This window comes from Chaetura pelagica, unplaced genomic scaffold, assembly GCF_000747805.2.
Source record: "Chaetura pelagica isolate M959 unplaced genomic scaffold, ChaPel_1.0 scaffold664, whole genome shotgun sequence".
Lineage (NCBI taxonomy): Eukaryota > Metazoa > Chordata > Aves > Apodiformes > Apodidae > Chaetura > Chaetura pelagica.
In genome coordinates, this window is record NW_009952969.1 from 326,497 (window position 1) to 341,181 (window position 14,685).

The 14,685-nt window shown below is 40.0% G+C and overlaps 1 protein-coding gene across 1 annotated transcript in view; it reads right to left on the reverse strand.

Moving 5' to 3' along the window:
* ADSSL1 (adenylosuccinate synthase like 1) overlaps positions 1-14,685 on the reverse strand; it is a 72,913-nt gene that overhangs the window by 25,819 nt on the left and 32,409 nt on the right. Inside the window, exons 19-22 of the mRNA XM_009995854.1 lie at positions 14,215-14,285; positions 13,341-13,411; positions 11,424-11,544; positions 10,520-10,684 (exon numbers count right to left, since the gene is read on the reverse strand). Coding sequence (XP_009994156.1) covers positions 10,520-10,684; positions 11,424-11,544; positions 13,341-13,411; positions 14,215-14,285 — 428 coding nt within the window. The remainder of the gene's footprint in view (positions 1-10,519; positions 10,685-11,423; positions 11,545-13,340; positions 13,412-14,214; positions 14,286-14,685) is intronic.

A 14,685-nucleotide genomic window follows, 5' to 3' on the forward strand; every position in this document is an offset into this window, starting at 1 on the left:
GGCCGCGGGTTTGAGGTCGGCGGCTGCCGGGCAGTCCCGGCGTGTGTGCAGGGTGTGTGGCTGTCACCGTGGGGGCTGTGTCATGGGGATGTATGGACATGTGCTGTCCTGCGGTGCCTGACTGTCACCGTGAGCCACACGAGCAGTGCTGAGGTGTGCGTGACGGCGACACAAGAAGACAGACACATGCACTGGCCTTAAGGATAAGGGCTGTGTCACTGTGGAGACACACAGAGTCCTGTGGCACATGAGCCTGTGTCACTGCCAGACAGACAGACGTCGCTCTGAGGCATTTGGGACTCTTGGTGCCAGACACACAGAGAACTGCACACACAGGAGCTTGACACGTGCACTGGCACGCTCAGAGTACCCCGTGATACCCAACAGTCGGAGGGAGAAGGACAGGCACACAAGCTACTGCAGCACCCGCCGGTCATGAGACACAAACATCCACCCGCTGGCCTGGGAAACGTGGGCAGGCGCTTTGAGTTTGACAGACACACACACCAGCCTAAAATACATATGACTGTTGTTACTGAACTGGCACATAGCCTGCTGACAGCCACACATCCTGTCCTGGTGGTCTGAGACACACAGGACTTTCGGTGAGGCACACATGCACTCCCACACATCCACTTGCACACTGACCTGAAAAAACACAGGGCTGTCACTGTGAGACAAATAAACAAGCAAGGCACGTGGAGCTGTGCCACAGGGACAGATTTATGTGCCCGCTTCCCTGGTGACAGGCAAAGAGACGGTGTGTGGCATCCATAACCCCTTCCCTGTGCATGAGCCATACACTAGGCTTGACTTTTTCTGTGACATGCATCCTGTATGTCCAGGCACGTGGCACCATGTCCTTAAAAAAAGCAGTTTGAAAAGTGTAAGCTTACAGACTGGACCTGCAGCTGTGCTAGCATGAATCACAGAATCACAGAATCCTAGGGGTTGGAAGGGACCTCGAAAGATCATCTAGTCCAAGCCCCCTGCCAGAGCAGGATCCCCTAGAGCACATCACACAGGAATGCGTCCAGGCGGATGCCTGAGACATCTATTTGCACATACATGCCCGCACACACACGCATGCACAGAAGCAAAACACCAGCAGAACATATCAGGCTGCAGCTTCAGACAGGAGGAACTGTATCAGCTGCTGCTTGTGCAATCCTCTTGGCAAACACATGTGTGTGATTCCTACTGAGAGAGCAAGAGACAGAAATTCAGCATTTTTGGGTGATACATTCCTCCTCTTATGCTGTGGCTCAGATGGGATACCATTATATATATCTGAGAACACACAAACATGCTGCATATGCAGCGGTCAAGATGCAGGAATTACTCATACAATCTGTTACTCTGGTATAAGGATGAAAAAAAAATTACTGGACTGCTCAAATGAACAGAGAAATAAAAATACAGCAGCATGGGCAGCCCAGTTCAAATGGGCAGGTGGGCTCTGTATGTGTGCACCAGACTACAGCACCTTGTAAGCAGTCATGGTGGCAGAGTAGACATTTACTCTACTTAATTTCTACCATTTGTAATATTTCCTCTAGGAAAAGGAGGTAAGGAAGATGAAACACTGTGTATGCTCCAGATGAGTATTTAGCAGTGATCAGTGGAGGTCATAATCATGGAAGAGAAGACTTTAAAGGAGCTCCTGATGCTTGAGCCTAGCTTCCCTGCCTGCTGCAGTCAACTAAATCATCCAACACCTCAGTGTTCATACTGAGTAACTGTTCCAGAGCTGTTCTAGTTATAAACCTCTGCTGATTTCCAGCCTTCTGGCCAATTTATATGCATATGTTCTGTGCTGGTGTTGCCATTTAGTTTAAATACTTCTTCCTCTCCCTTTCCTGTGTATGTATTTATAGAAGGAATTACATCCAGTCTCTGGCTTTGTTCTGCTTGACAGAAAAATACAAGATTGTTTTCTCTTCTCTAAAGACGGGCTTTCAATTTGCTGGTCATTCCCCTCTGCCTGCTCCGCACCTGCTTTGAATTTGGTTCATGTTTCTTGAACACAAGCAACTAGAATTGTGCACTATGGTCCATGTTAAGTTTCCTGCTGTCCTCTACACAGGAATTAATGTCTTCTTTCAGCTGGAAATATCTCACCTAAGTCATTCCAGGACTTGTCAAGTTTCACATATGTGACAAAGGTCAGCTCCTTTCCCACACTTCTGCTTGTACCTCACACACTGAAATGCTGCTGCCTTTTTCTTCCATTGGCACTTCTCACGCACCATACAGCATTTCACTTATATATTCATAGCCAGATGTCACATATGATCTAACATGGCCTGAAAGACAAGCCTCCAGCTTGAGTCTGAAAACTTTGCATTACAGAATTTTAACCTTTACTTTTATATTTACCATTATTTCAGTTGTAAGGATGGAAGGCTACTGTGAAGTCTTTTAAGATGTTTGATTCCTGTGGTCTAATACACACCAAATGCACAGGCTTTGTGCCAAACTCTGGGCTTTTTGCCCTGGTACCAACCAGTCTAGAGCTCCCCAGCGTTCCAGACCAGTCAACCTTAAACTTGTTCCACTCGACATGGGAACAGCCAGCACTGGCCATGTTTCTCTTCACAGCCACACACTGACAACTCCTGGACCTAATCTGAATCTTCTGCACCAGTCAATCATCTCCTCAATCATTTTTAGCTGGTCTGGTCCTGCTATGCAACAGAAATTCTTGTTAATTACTTACATTTCTCTTTACCTGATACCTTAGCCCCTTTGTAATTGTACTCACCTCATACTCAGCACCACACTGAGTATCTTAATGAAGTCCATGTCTGCTGTACTTGGTCTGTCGTGATAGCTGGCAAAGGAAAGTGGTGCCAGGATGATGATGTTTCTACTTTTGATCATCCCTTTTGTACTTTATCCCAGTTTCATTCCATTCCAGGCTTTTCTTTAAAAATCTCCTCTAAAACTTTCCTTACTGTTCCATCATAGAACCATAGAATCATTTTGGTTGAAAAACCAAATAAAATACCAAGACTGTGTTCAGAGTCAGCACAGGAGAAACAGTCACTTGGGATCTTACTTGATAGTATATGATTTAAAACAACAACTAATAAGCTTCACAGATTTGGGTAAATTTGTTTAGCTCTGTTTACTAAAATGAACATATACAAAAGTGAAATACATCCTGGATTACAAATACATCTTAGAGAATGTAGCAGATGTAAGTAAACTGTATTGAAAGTTGTGCTTGTCCTTACTAAACAGTTTTAAAATCAGGCTTTAAAAAAGCAAATCCAACCAATAGAACAGTAACCCACTAAGCTTTTGGCAGCAGAACATTTACTTACTTCCTCACCTCTTGAAGACTCAAAGCTTTTACTATTGCAAGACCAATTTATGTTGATGACATTTTATCATATATCTGTTACTCAGAGCCAAATGATGGAGTCTTGTGTAAGTAGAGACAATAAGAATTTTGCCAGAGAAAAGCTCTTGAGTTTGACACCAAATGTATCAATGTAAGAAACTGGACTGGGGCTTCTGCTTTCGTAGTTTGTTTCTATATGTTATGATGGTAATTATGCTGTGGAATTCCTGCACTGTGCATCAACATTTACTTGCTCTTCGTCTTTTAATAGCATTTAATTTTCTGCTACAGTTGCAGTATTAGAGCAACACACATTCTCATCCAATATTTAACTGCACATTTTCCCTTTTTGTTCTTAAGTGGTTTTGTTGTGTTACTTACTCTGGATACTAGCTGCATCCCCAAATTTGCATTAGACGCAACTTGTTTTTCCACTTGGTTAGCTAAGGAAACCTCTATATGTTATCTCTCTTGAAATAACGTATCTATTGGACTATACAAGTATCTGATACAATTCTGTTTGAAGAATTTAAGTGCTCAGTAATGGAAATTGCTGCAAGAGAAGCTAATGAAAATAAAGCTTAATTCATTATCATGCATGAAAATAAATCTTAATGTAAATACATATGTTAACATGCTGAAAGGAGTTTTAAAAAACCCTAGATGTCTGAGTCTCCAAAATCAGCAGAAGCCTGTCAGCAAAGTTTTTTAGGAACAGAAAAGCTGTTTAAAATACATGGAATCAAGTAGGCTACAGCTCAGCTCTCTTAATCATGCCATACATTTGAATTTCTGTAACACTTTCTGACTTAGCCTGGTGCTCAGCAGTTTTCAATAAGTGCAAGCCCTTCCTTGTAACCTGTTAATAATACATCAGTGATGGGTGCTTCTGCCTTCACCTCTTCTGTTTTAACTCAAGGTATTATTGCCTGCCCTAAGAGTTTGCTGCTCTGCGCTCTCTGTGTCAGATCTGTCAGCTGCAGAGAAATGATCCTCAGACAACTGGATAAACCAGATATTGACACTGACAGAGCATGTGACAGGAGTTAAGGTCAGAAATTCAAAGGCTGTAGGATTGGGGCCTTAAAGATTTATGCACAGGATTACCCCGTGTGCCGTATATTGGTGGCGTCAAGGGAGATATCTGCAAAGTTAAAGGTGTACTTAATTCTTTCTGCAACCAGGCCTTGATAATCCTGTAAGCACATGCTAATAGGTTTTCATCAGATTTGCTCCTTTTTCATTCCCTCCTTCAGAAAACACATACAGAGTTACTTAACTCGATAATGATATGGTTAAAAAGGAAAAAGGTTTATACATGCACTGAAGAATGTTAAGATGAGCTTCAACATTCTGCCATGCCAGAACTGATGCTTTCTATAGCTTATGCTACCATATCCCAATGCAGATAAAAATAGATTAAAAATATGCCTCTCATTGTCACTAATGCTATGCATAGGTTTCTAAAATAAGTACTGAAAAATAGTTCAGACTCTAAATACTCTCTTGTGTTTAAGTTTATATCCCAAGAATTAAACCCATGTTTCACAAAGGACCAAAAATTACAAGTTACACCTAAACTGCATCTTGGAAGCACAGAGGGCTCATGAGGTCAGGCCCTCCTTCTCTTCAGTTGGTTGAAACACACCTATAATCCTAAAACTGAATGTTGCTTTATAATTTTATTTTACCATATACCAAGTTACTTTTCTGTATTTACAGCTTATTGTTCTAATCTGCAGCTTTATATTAAGCATGTTACGATTGCAAAGTGCATAAAATGTATTTGAAGTACAGCTTGTAAGACAATATTGAAAACTTTGTTTTGGTCAGTTTTCAGTATATTTATATGTATTTTAAAAATATATTTCTATAGATCATAAAACTGTGAAAGGGGACCTAGAAGAAGGCCATTTATGTAGACACTCGATACAGAAAAGCAGCCTTCCAAGGGATGAACATCTAGTGTAATATTTACATGAACTCCACTCAGATTTACTAATGCCATTTTGCAGAGGTTCTCTGAAGAATCAAGAACCTTATTGAAGGGTTATTGGCAGAAATTTCAAAGTGAATGTCAGGTACTTGCTTAGATAGAGTTTTAAAATATACACATCCCAACATTAGCACTAGATGCTTCACACCCAACAAGGACCAGCGCAGCAAATGCTTCTCTGCATTTATGTCAATCCAGCCATTCTTCAGGGAAGCACACACACTCCTCTAAGCACACATGTAACAGTTTTAAGAAATCAGGCCCCTAATCAGAAAAAAACCCACAACAACAGATGTTGTGGTAACAGTAACACGTGACACAACTTCCCTGCCACAGTGACACAGTGGAGGCTTGAAGTTCAAGTAGGTGCAACTCTCTGTAACCCTAAGAGTCTTTCAACAAATATTCAGAGCAATAGCAGCATATCACCCAACTCTAAGCAAAATGGTAGTAACTTGATCTTTGGGAGTGATATTTTTTGTAGCATCCTTATCATGATCTGATAATTCCTGTGCACTTGAAAATTGATGTCATACTACGCTGCTTGACAACTACATCATCCGTGGCTAAATCACTGTCATTGTATTAGACTAAACAGATAATTTCCTCCTAATTAGCAAAAGACTGGTGAATAAAACCAGAATTAATTTCTGCTAAATATACTGCCCTTTCCATTATCTCCCTTTAGCCTCTTCGCATCTTCTCCTTTAAGCTGTTTCTTCCTTTTCTCAGACCTTGCAGCTCGCTCCTTCCTTTCTTGATTTTCCTGCATTCAGACAGAATGACAAATAAAAAAGTAATTAAGAAGAGTTACTGGAGGAAAAGCTGGTTAAGAAACTCTCAATTTGCAATGAATAATTATTCTGAATATGCCCTATACATACACTGAGCTGCTGAGGTTTGAGGGTAAAGAGCACAAGAGAGTTCTAAGGTCATTCCCCTTGGCCTTCTCCATGTAATTATGCTACCAGCAATTACTTTCATTAGTGCTATCTACAAGGTTCAACTATGGACTGAAGTGCATTCTTCTTAACTAGTCCCTTTGACCACAAAACAGAATACTAGGTTAACTTAATTAGCATTCTAAAGATTTATCCCATAGCAGCTTTGATTTTACAGTGTTTGGATTCAGGGATTTCCACCAGAAATTTTGTAGCTCTTCAACTGTGTTAAACAATGATTCCCAGTTTCTCCTCAGGCACCAGGTAAATTTGCCAGCTGTGTTTCTGCACTGGGGTTCAGTGGCAGAGTCCAAGTGGGAAGTCTACTGGTACCACTCATAAAACGGCCAGGATGACGTAAATCCTATTGGGATTTATGCAGACAAGCAGGACTCTGGTTTCCACAGAGCTGCTGGTGTTGGGATGATATGATTAACGGAGGAAGAGAAAGAAATTGAACAATTACTCCTGGTAAAGGGAAACCTTTACTCAGTGGAAGTGTATTTCTGGGTTTTGATAAGTAGTACAGTTGTAAGAGCTCTGAACAACTAGGGTAATTGTAGCAGAAAATCAAGGTAACAAAAGCCATTTTCTTAAAAGCTTATGCAGTCCTTGTTCCAGAGCTGCAGTCATCTTCAGACCATTGACCCAACCACCTGGAAGCTTGCCTGCTTTTGATTGCAACCAGCCAGCAGCTAATCTATGTGTTGTAGGTAGATCACTAGTTATTAGGCCTGCTGTTTTAGAGGTTTGTGATGTACAAATTTAATAATGTCCCAGAAGATGCTGATGATTTGGTGCAGATACAATTCTTGATGAAACATGTCAGGTGACAGATTTGGATATAATGATTGCTATGAATCATCTGCCTCTGTTCCCATAAGACAAGTGGAAAATATCCTAGGAAACCTGCACAAGTTTCTTAGGGCCTTTATGGAAACTAAAAGCCTGGGATCCTTTGGTCCAAAGAAATTTCCAGACAAATAAAGGAAACTTTTGAACATGAATAGTCTCTGCAAAATAAAGGAGCACTATAGGCTCAAGGTTATGGGGACCTTGACTGGATGCCTGAAAAAGGAGAGGAAAATGGTGTATTCTTGACAACAAAATAAAACGATCTGTTTGCCCTGAATGGAGAGTTCTTCTGAAAGAGTGAGGTACAGGTGGTGAAGTCTTACAGAGAGACTAAAAGCCCTTCATCAGTGTGTACCTCCTACATACTTGCTTGATAAATTCCTACTGTGTCTTAGCATATTGTCTTTGAGACATGGCTGTTGGGAGACTTGCAGATCTGTAAGCCCTGAGAGAATGTCTCTGTGTAACATGTCACAAGAAATAAAGGAAGTGAATTCAGGAGATTAATTGTCCTGCAATTTGAGCAGCACACATTGTACTGAAAACAAACTGAAGAACATTAGGAAAAAAAATTATGGATTGAGCCAGCCTGAACTGAATTGTTAAGATAAATTTTCAAAAAACATATGCATGCAAATTAATGCAAACACACAGTTAACAGAGTTTCTTTAACAGAAGAAAACCCAACAAGGTAAAGTGGTAGCAAGACAGAGGAATGAATGTTCACAATCCCTTTTCCATTTCCTGGACTACTGAAGGCAGCTGTATGGATGAGATTAAATGGAAGAGGGGTGTCACTTTGGATTTACACTTTGAGGGATGTTAGATAATTGCTTGATCTTCAAATTCAAAGATGCTCCATGACAACTGTTTATCCCCACACTATCTGCAGTGCATCCTGTTCCAGCACCATATGCACCCTACTGAGTAGCAGCTGCTCTGGCTGTGTTATCCTAGGGGAGTGCTCAGGGGAACTATCCCTGCATAAAGCTGTCTGTACAACCTCTTATCAACTGACTGCTCCTAGATCAGATATTGTTTAACTTTTTTCCCCTCTTTCTCCTGAGATTAGAGAGCCTCTTTGTGGGGAGCTCCCCTCTTAGAACACCTGCAAGCTCTAAGGTTAATGTTTGTTCCAATCCCCTATTACCATGCAGTGTTTCTTTCTCCCCAGTTTTACAACCCAGTTCTCAGGATAGCTCTAGGTTGGTTTGTTTGTTTGGGTGGGTTTGTTTTTTATTTTTTTTCTTTTTTCAAATCTTTGAGCTGAGAAGCTATTTTTTCTCTGTCTCCTTCCTCCTGCCATCTGCTCCTTTTATTTTTCAAGGACTGGTGAAACAAACAGTCATCAGCCCTGGGTGACAAACCAGCTCTTTTTCACTGCTGCAGTTTTGGGGATCATTTGGCTTTTCAAAAAGCCTTTTTTTTTTTTTTTTTTTCACCTCCAGGTATAAGAAAAGGAAGAGGACAAATCCTTATTACAGCAATTTCAGTTGTGTAGCCCAGTTTTTGTTACCTGAAGGATAAGAAACCAGAAAGAAACCTCAGGGAACAGAGAAGGATTTTGTTTAAACAAAGTAACAAAACCTAAATCACTATAAGGAAGCTTAGGAGCTGTGAAGGATTACTAGTTATCAAAATTATTCCCTTTCTTATTTGATGTGAGGATGGAAAGATAGTGCTAACGATTTTTTAGTGCTAGACAAGGAGACCAGGTAGTGCTTTACACAGGAGACTTGTCTCTACATAAAAATTATACCTTAGCCTTAATGCTTACATCAAATGGCACTATAAAGAGAAGATGCATGTGGTCAATTCTAGTGTACAAATAAAAATCACAGAACTACCAAATACTTTAAAAAATTTAAACCTTTAACTTTTCCACATTTTGCTGTTTCAAGCATAGACATTATCTTTACTAATAGCTATAGTGAGAAAGCAAGGCAAGAATGACAACAAGTCTGCAATGGAGCTAACAGATACACATTCACTGTGGCCAACATCTGTGGTACCTTTGAGATGAGGTGCTGCTCAGAGGAGGAACCAAAAATAGGATGGAAGGGACTTTAAATGTTGGGCAGATAAAAAGAAGCTTCTTTCTTGTTGCTCCAGCCTAGCTGTGAACAAGCAGCATCCAAAAAAGTAGTTTAAATCTTCTGCAGCTGTACTAAGACACTACATAACCTTTATTGTTACTGTTTCTTAAAATAACTGCAGTTGCTGGATTTACCCTTCTCTGAAATTTTCCAGCATAGCTCTCCCCAGCTGGCCGAGCCATGATATTCTTGAGTCTCTTCATTCTTTCCTTTCTGACTAGAGTTTTAGGAACTCTAAGGGCCAAGTGTGGTATTTTCCAGACTGTCTGTGGTGCTATCACATAATTTTGGAGTCTGTGTAGCTGTATTGCTTGCAAAATTGAAGCCTAGTGCCTCACAGGAGAAGCAGGTAGTGGGCACATTACAAGATATATTTTTTTATCTTTCATCTTCCAACACTTCCTCAGAAACTCCTTTGTTTTAATCTGAAACTATGATCTGCCCTAAAGCACTCTTTCACCTTCTCATTGCTCAATATAGTTGTCTCTATTCTTGCAATGCTTCTTGTAATGTGGATGATTCCCTCTATAGAAGGCTGCTGGACTTAGCACAGGAGAGTGATTGTTGCTATTACAATACATAAATGTGAAGCCATAATCACCTGGCAGTAAGAAAAACTTAGAAGAAGTACATTAGTTCAGCTGTAAAGTATTCAGTAGGGGATGTGAAACGGATATTCACTGGAGGCTTACTGATTGGAAGGTGCTCTACACAGCTTTTATGGTGAAGCTGCTCTTTTCTTACTCCTTACTACAAGGAGCAAAGTCTTATAAACTAATAGTCTTATAAACTAATGAAGTGCCATATATAATGTCTTGGGAGATTCTTAGTTTTGTAGGGGACAGAAAACATATTGTTATGAAGTAACTAGTGCAATGAAATACCTACATATAAACATATCTTCCAATTAGGCTTTGCTTATTGGAAATTTTACCTTCTGCCTATTGGCAAAGCCTATAAAGCATGTCAGGTTGCTCATTCTTTCACACACCACTAAGCTCCTATTGCACTGAGGCCTGATTAATTATTTCACAGTGAGAACAGCAACTTACAGGATTCATAGTTCTCCAGAGCAAAAAACAAAGCACATTTTATATTTTCCCACGTTCTTTTTTCTTGCTGCAGGCTGCAAGCAAATAGTTACTTTCATATAGTCCTGCAACCAGTGTTTAGGTAGCCCAGCTTGAAGTAGGAGAAAAAAGAAGCTTGTGCTTGCTTTTAAAAAAATAATATTAATAGTTCTCAATCTATTTCAATCTAAGCAGTCAGAAATGCAAACCACCTGTAAGGCCTTGAGGAAGAGCTCTCTGAAGGTTTTCATTGTGTTAAATACATCTTCCAAAGACAATATTTTCCTGTCTTCACAAAGATAATCAGCAAGTTCTTCCTTCTTCTTCTCAATGGTGGCAAATTCCTTCTGCAGGTCCTTTGAAGCATCAAGACTGCCCTGAGACACAGTTGGCAACACAATTTATGCACATTAAGCGGTAGCATATTCTGAGCTGCCCAGAAGACTCAAGCTGGTTAACACAGAGCAGCCAGTTTTTAAAATACTGACAATTAAGATTGATTCACAGTATGTGATATTTTCTTCTTAATTGAGCCATTTACATTTCCCCTGGTTTTATCTGGCCCAAAGCAACTCATTGTTTGCTGCCAGTTTCATCATACAACCACGAGGAAGTTTGGCACAACCTGGGATGATTGATTGAGAGAGAAAAAGCACCAGGATTTCTGCCTTTTAGCTTTAGTTAAGACATCCTGTTTTGAGAGCATGAAAACCTAGGACATTTGGAAAGATGTGCAAAAAAACCCCAAAACAAAAACATATGCAAATCTGTTAACTTTTTTCCTCCAAAAAACAGTGAGACAAAACATGTTTCTCTATTGCACTGCAGGCTTTTATAGCTGCATCCAACATTTAATTTTTAGGGCCTTCCTTTCTTCCCCCTGCTGCCCCCACCAAAGCTGACTGGTCCTCAGCTATTTTTCTTATCACAATACAACATTAGAGTAGTGGAGGAAAATCTTGGATGCCTCTTCCACCAGGGTGCAGGGGGAATGTAGTTATGACCCTTCCTATAAAGCTCTGTGTTCATTTGTAACTCGAGTTATGGTGCCTTTGAAAAGACATTTCAAGAGTTCAGGAAGTGGGAAGGGAAGCAGGTCTCACCCACATTACCTACTTGAACAGATTTTGCATGTTGTGTTTTTAAATCATCTGTCGACAAAAATAAACGCTTCTCTATTTCCAACAGTTTCTTCAAGTTGGCACCTGCCTCAGCCCGCATGGCTTCAAAGTGGATTCTGAAAGGGGGAGAGTACTTTGTTTTCATTAAATTAAAAGATTATTATAAACAGTATCTTCTCTGCAAGTGGATGCAGAATAAATCACCTAACCTGGGCCCTGCTGTTGCAGATAGTTCTCTAGTTCTCTGTATAAATCCTTTCCTTTGTGCTCAAACCCTCATCTAAGTGTCTGTACTTTTGTCCTCAAGACCTCCCTGGACAGACTCTGGAAGAACCTCACTGTTCTAGTATTTAACAAACTCCTCCAACATTTTTTATTCATAGGCAACACATGCTTATTTCCCTTGTGCCAATAATGTCTTTACTTAGCTGGTTCTTTTTCCTCCTTTCCTTTTCTCCCTAGTCTAGTTATAGTCCAAAATTGTGTATCTTCTCAGAGTTCATTTAGCTCACTTGGAGACCCAGAAGTTACACTGTCGAACCAACATCATCTATGGTTCTAACCAGCTCTTTGTGCCACAAAAATCAGCAAATGAATAAGCAAAATCTCATGTGGTGTTCCACAGTGCATACACGTGAGTCCCTTGCGTTATTTGATTAGGTTGATTAGTGAATCAATTTTGTAAGTTTGAGACTTTGACTAAACTGAAGAACAACTACTTTCTAACAAAAAAAAATAAATAAAAAAAAAATAAAAAAATAGAGCACATTTATATAATTGACTAGCAAGATTTAGTTTCAGGTAACAAAAGTGTTTCTATTATGACACAACCCGAAGGGCTACAGGGAAGCTGGGGAGGGGCTTTTCACGAGAGAGGGCAGTGGCAGAACAAGGGGTAATGGTTTTAAACTGAAAGAGGGGAGATTGAGGCTACAGATCAGGAAAAAATTATTCCCCATAAGTACAGTGAGGTGCTGAAATAGGTTGCCCAGGGAGGAAGCCCCTCCCTGGAGGTGTTCAAGGCCAGGTTGGATGAGGCTTGTGCAGCCTGGTCTGGGGTGAGGGGTCCCTGCTCATAGCAGGGGGGTTGGAGCCTGATGATTTTTAAGGTCCCTTCCAATCTTCACCGTTCTATGGTTCTATGATTCCTACCCAAAAAGGCATTCATGTTTCAGAACAACATCCAACTAAATCCTGCACAGATAACTCTAAAAAGCCATAATATTTTCTGTTGCATTACTGAATAAAAATACTTGGGGAAAAAAAAAAAAAAAAGAGCATCTACCTAATAAATATGAGTCTACCTTCAGATTTAATGTAGATTGTGATTAGTGTATTTTAACTTATCTCCATGTGATTCTTCTGAACTAAACACAAAAAATTGGTGTTAGACTGCTGGGTCTTTCAGGAAGTCTGCAGAAACAAATTTTTTACTGTCTTCCCACATATACTAAAAACTTGTGCTGACACTCAACTCAGAGACTCCTGAGGTCTTCCAAAGGCCAGTAAATCACCCCAGCTGTTCCCTACTTTTACCAGCTCTGCACAGGCACCTCCTGATGGGCTAGCATGTGAACATGACCAAGAAATTTCAGGGAAAATATGTTTCTATTGCAACATGGGGAAGAAGAATATGGTCCTTGAAAATGAGAGAGTTAATTGTTGACACTGGTTTACCTGCAAGGTAGTACCAGAGTGTCTGAAAGAAAAATTACACCGATCCCCAGATAAAAAGTCTTAACCAAGTGGATTTGCAAATCTCAACACTGTTTGTTGTTAGAAAGGAACCTCTCTCTCACACAGCAGAGTAGTCCTGTGACCTTATTACACCAGCATAAAATGACTCAGCTCCTTGTTAGCTTTAAAGAGGTTGGCAATTCATACATTACAAAAGCAAACAATAACGTCCTACCCTGCTGCCTTGGAAACAAAGTCAAGATCACTGGGAAGGCGCAGCAAATCCGTATAGTTTTTTTCAATCTCCTAAAATTGAAGTGAAAAATGGTTACCTTACACAGTCAGTCAAAGGGTATGGAAGTTTTTCAGCTGGACAACATCATGTCTGAAAAACTAACACTTCAGTTTTCATTCTTACAAGCATAAGGGTGAATTTAGTCTCACTCATTATTCTTCTCCTGTTGGCACCACGAAAGAGTTAAAAAGAAAGCAAAAGTCTCTTTTAACTGCTCAAGCTTACATCCCACATCCTGCCACAGTGTGCAAGCTGACCTGAGATTTTGTCTTCATACCATTAAAATGAATTTCATTTGACAGATGCATTTAGGAGACACGTCAACACAAGAGAGCAGTTGGAGAAGATGAGAAAGAAAACAGCAAGCAGACAGGTTAAATGAACTTGAGAAAAGAAACTTGGCGTTAACTCTCTAAGAGTTACTGCATATGGATTTGATCTCATCTGCACAAAGAGTAGGGGAAAAGTTTTCATCGTATTTCAGGCTCATCCTGCAGATACCTACAGTTTGGTGCTGCTGAGTTAAAAGTCCCTTGTTTTTTTGGGAATCAATATTTGAGAATAATGCACACAAGAATAATTTTACAGTTTTCCTGTACCTCTAAAATGTGGTGAAGCAGGGTAATACGGCTTTGGTTTGCTTTCATTTCTGTTAATTTCAGCAGGGCACTAATTTTAAAACCTCCAGCATCTCCAGTGTGATGCCCCTAGAAGATACAGGAAAAAAAAGGTCCTTCCTTCAGTTTCCAAATCTTACATTTATATATTCTGTTATCTTTGGAAATATAGCAATGAAAGAAATCAGTTTACTTACATAGTTCAGAAAGTTTCCAACTTTAAGAATCAATTGGCAGAAAACTGGCAGTCGGTGACTGGTGAGAAGTGCTGAAGAATAAAAAGAAAAGCATTTTCAATAAATTAAGTTAAATTACCTGAAATAGGATTTTTCTTATGTGAGACAGTGAGGGTAACAAAATTTTCATCCAAGATGATGTCCAACCATTATTATGGATTTAGAAATGTACCAGTACAGAAATAAATCAGCTGAATTGAAGTGGAATGAGTAAGTTTCTGTTGTGGTCTCTTTTCTACAATAGCTGGAAATCTAGTTTTCCCATCAAGTTTGGAGTCTGGATATGTCACCCCTGCAGCCACTTCTGAGGGAGAATGGCATAGAAAAAAATGTGCAAAGTTGATAGCCCCCATTTCCAGCATGTATTATAATGGGTTAAGAAAAGCAAAGTGCTCTCTGCCTTGTCATCATCACTAGTGAGAGTGATAACCA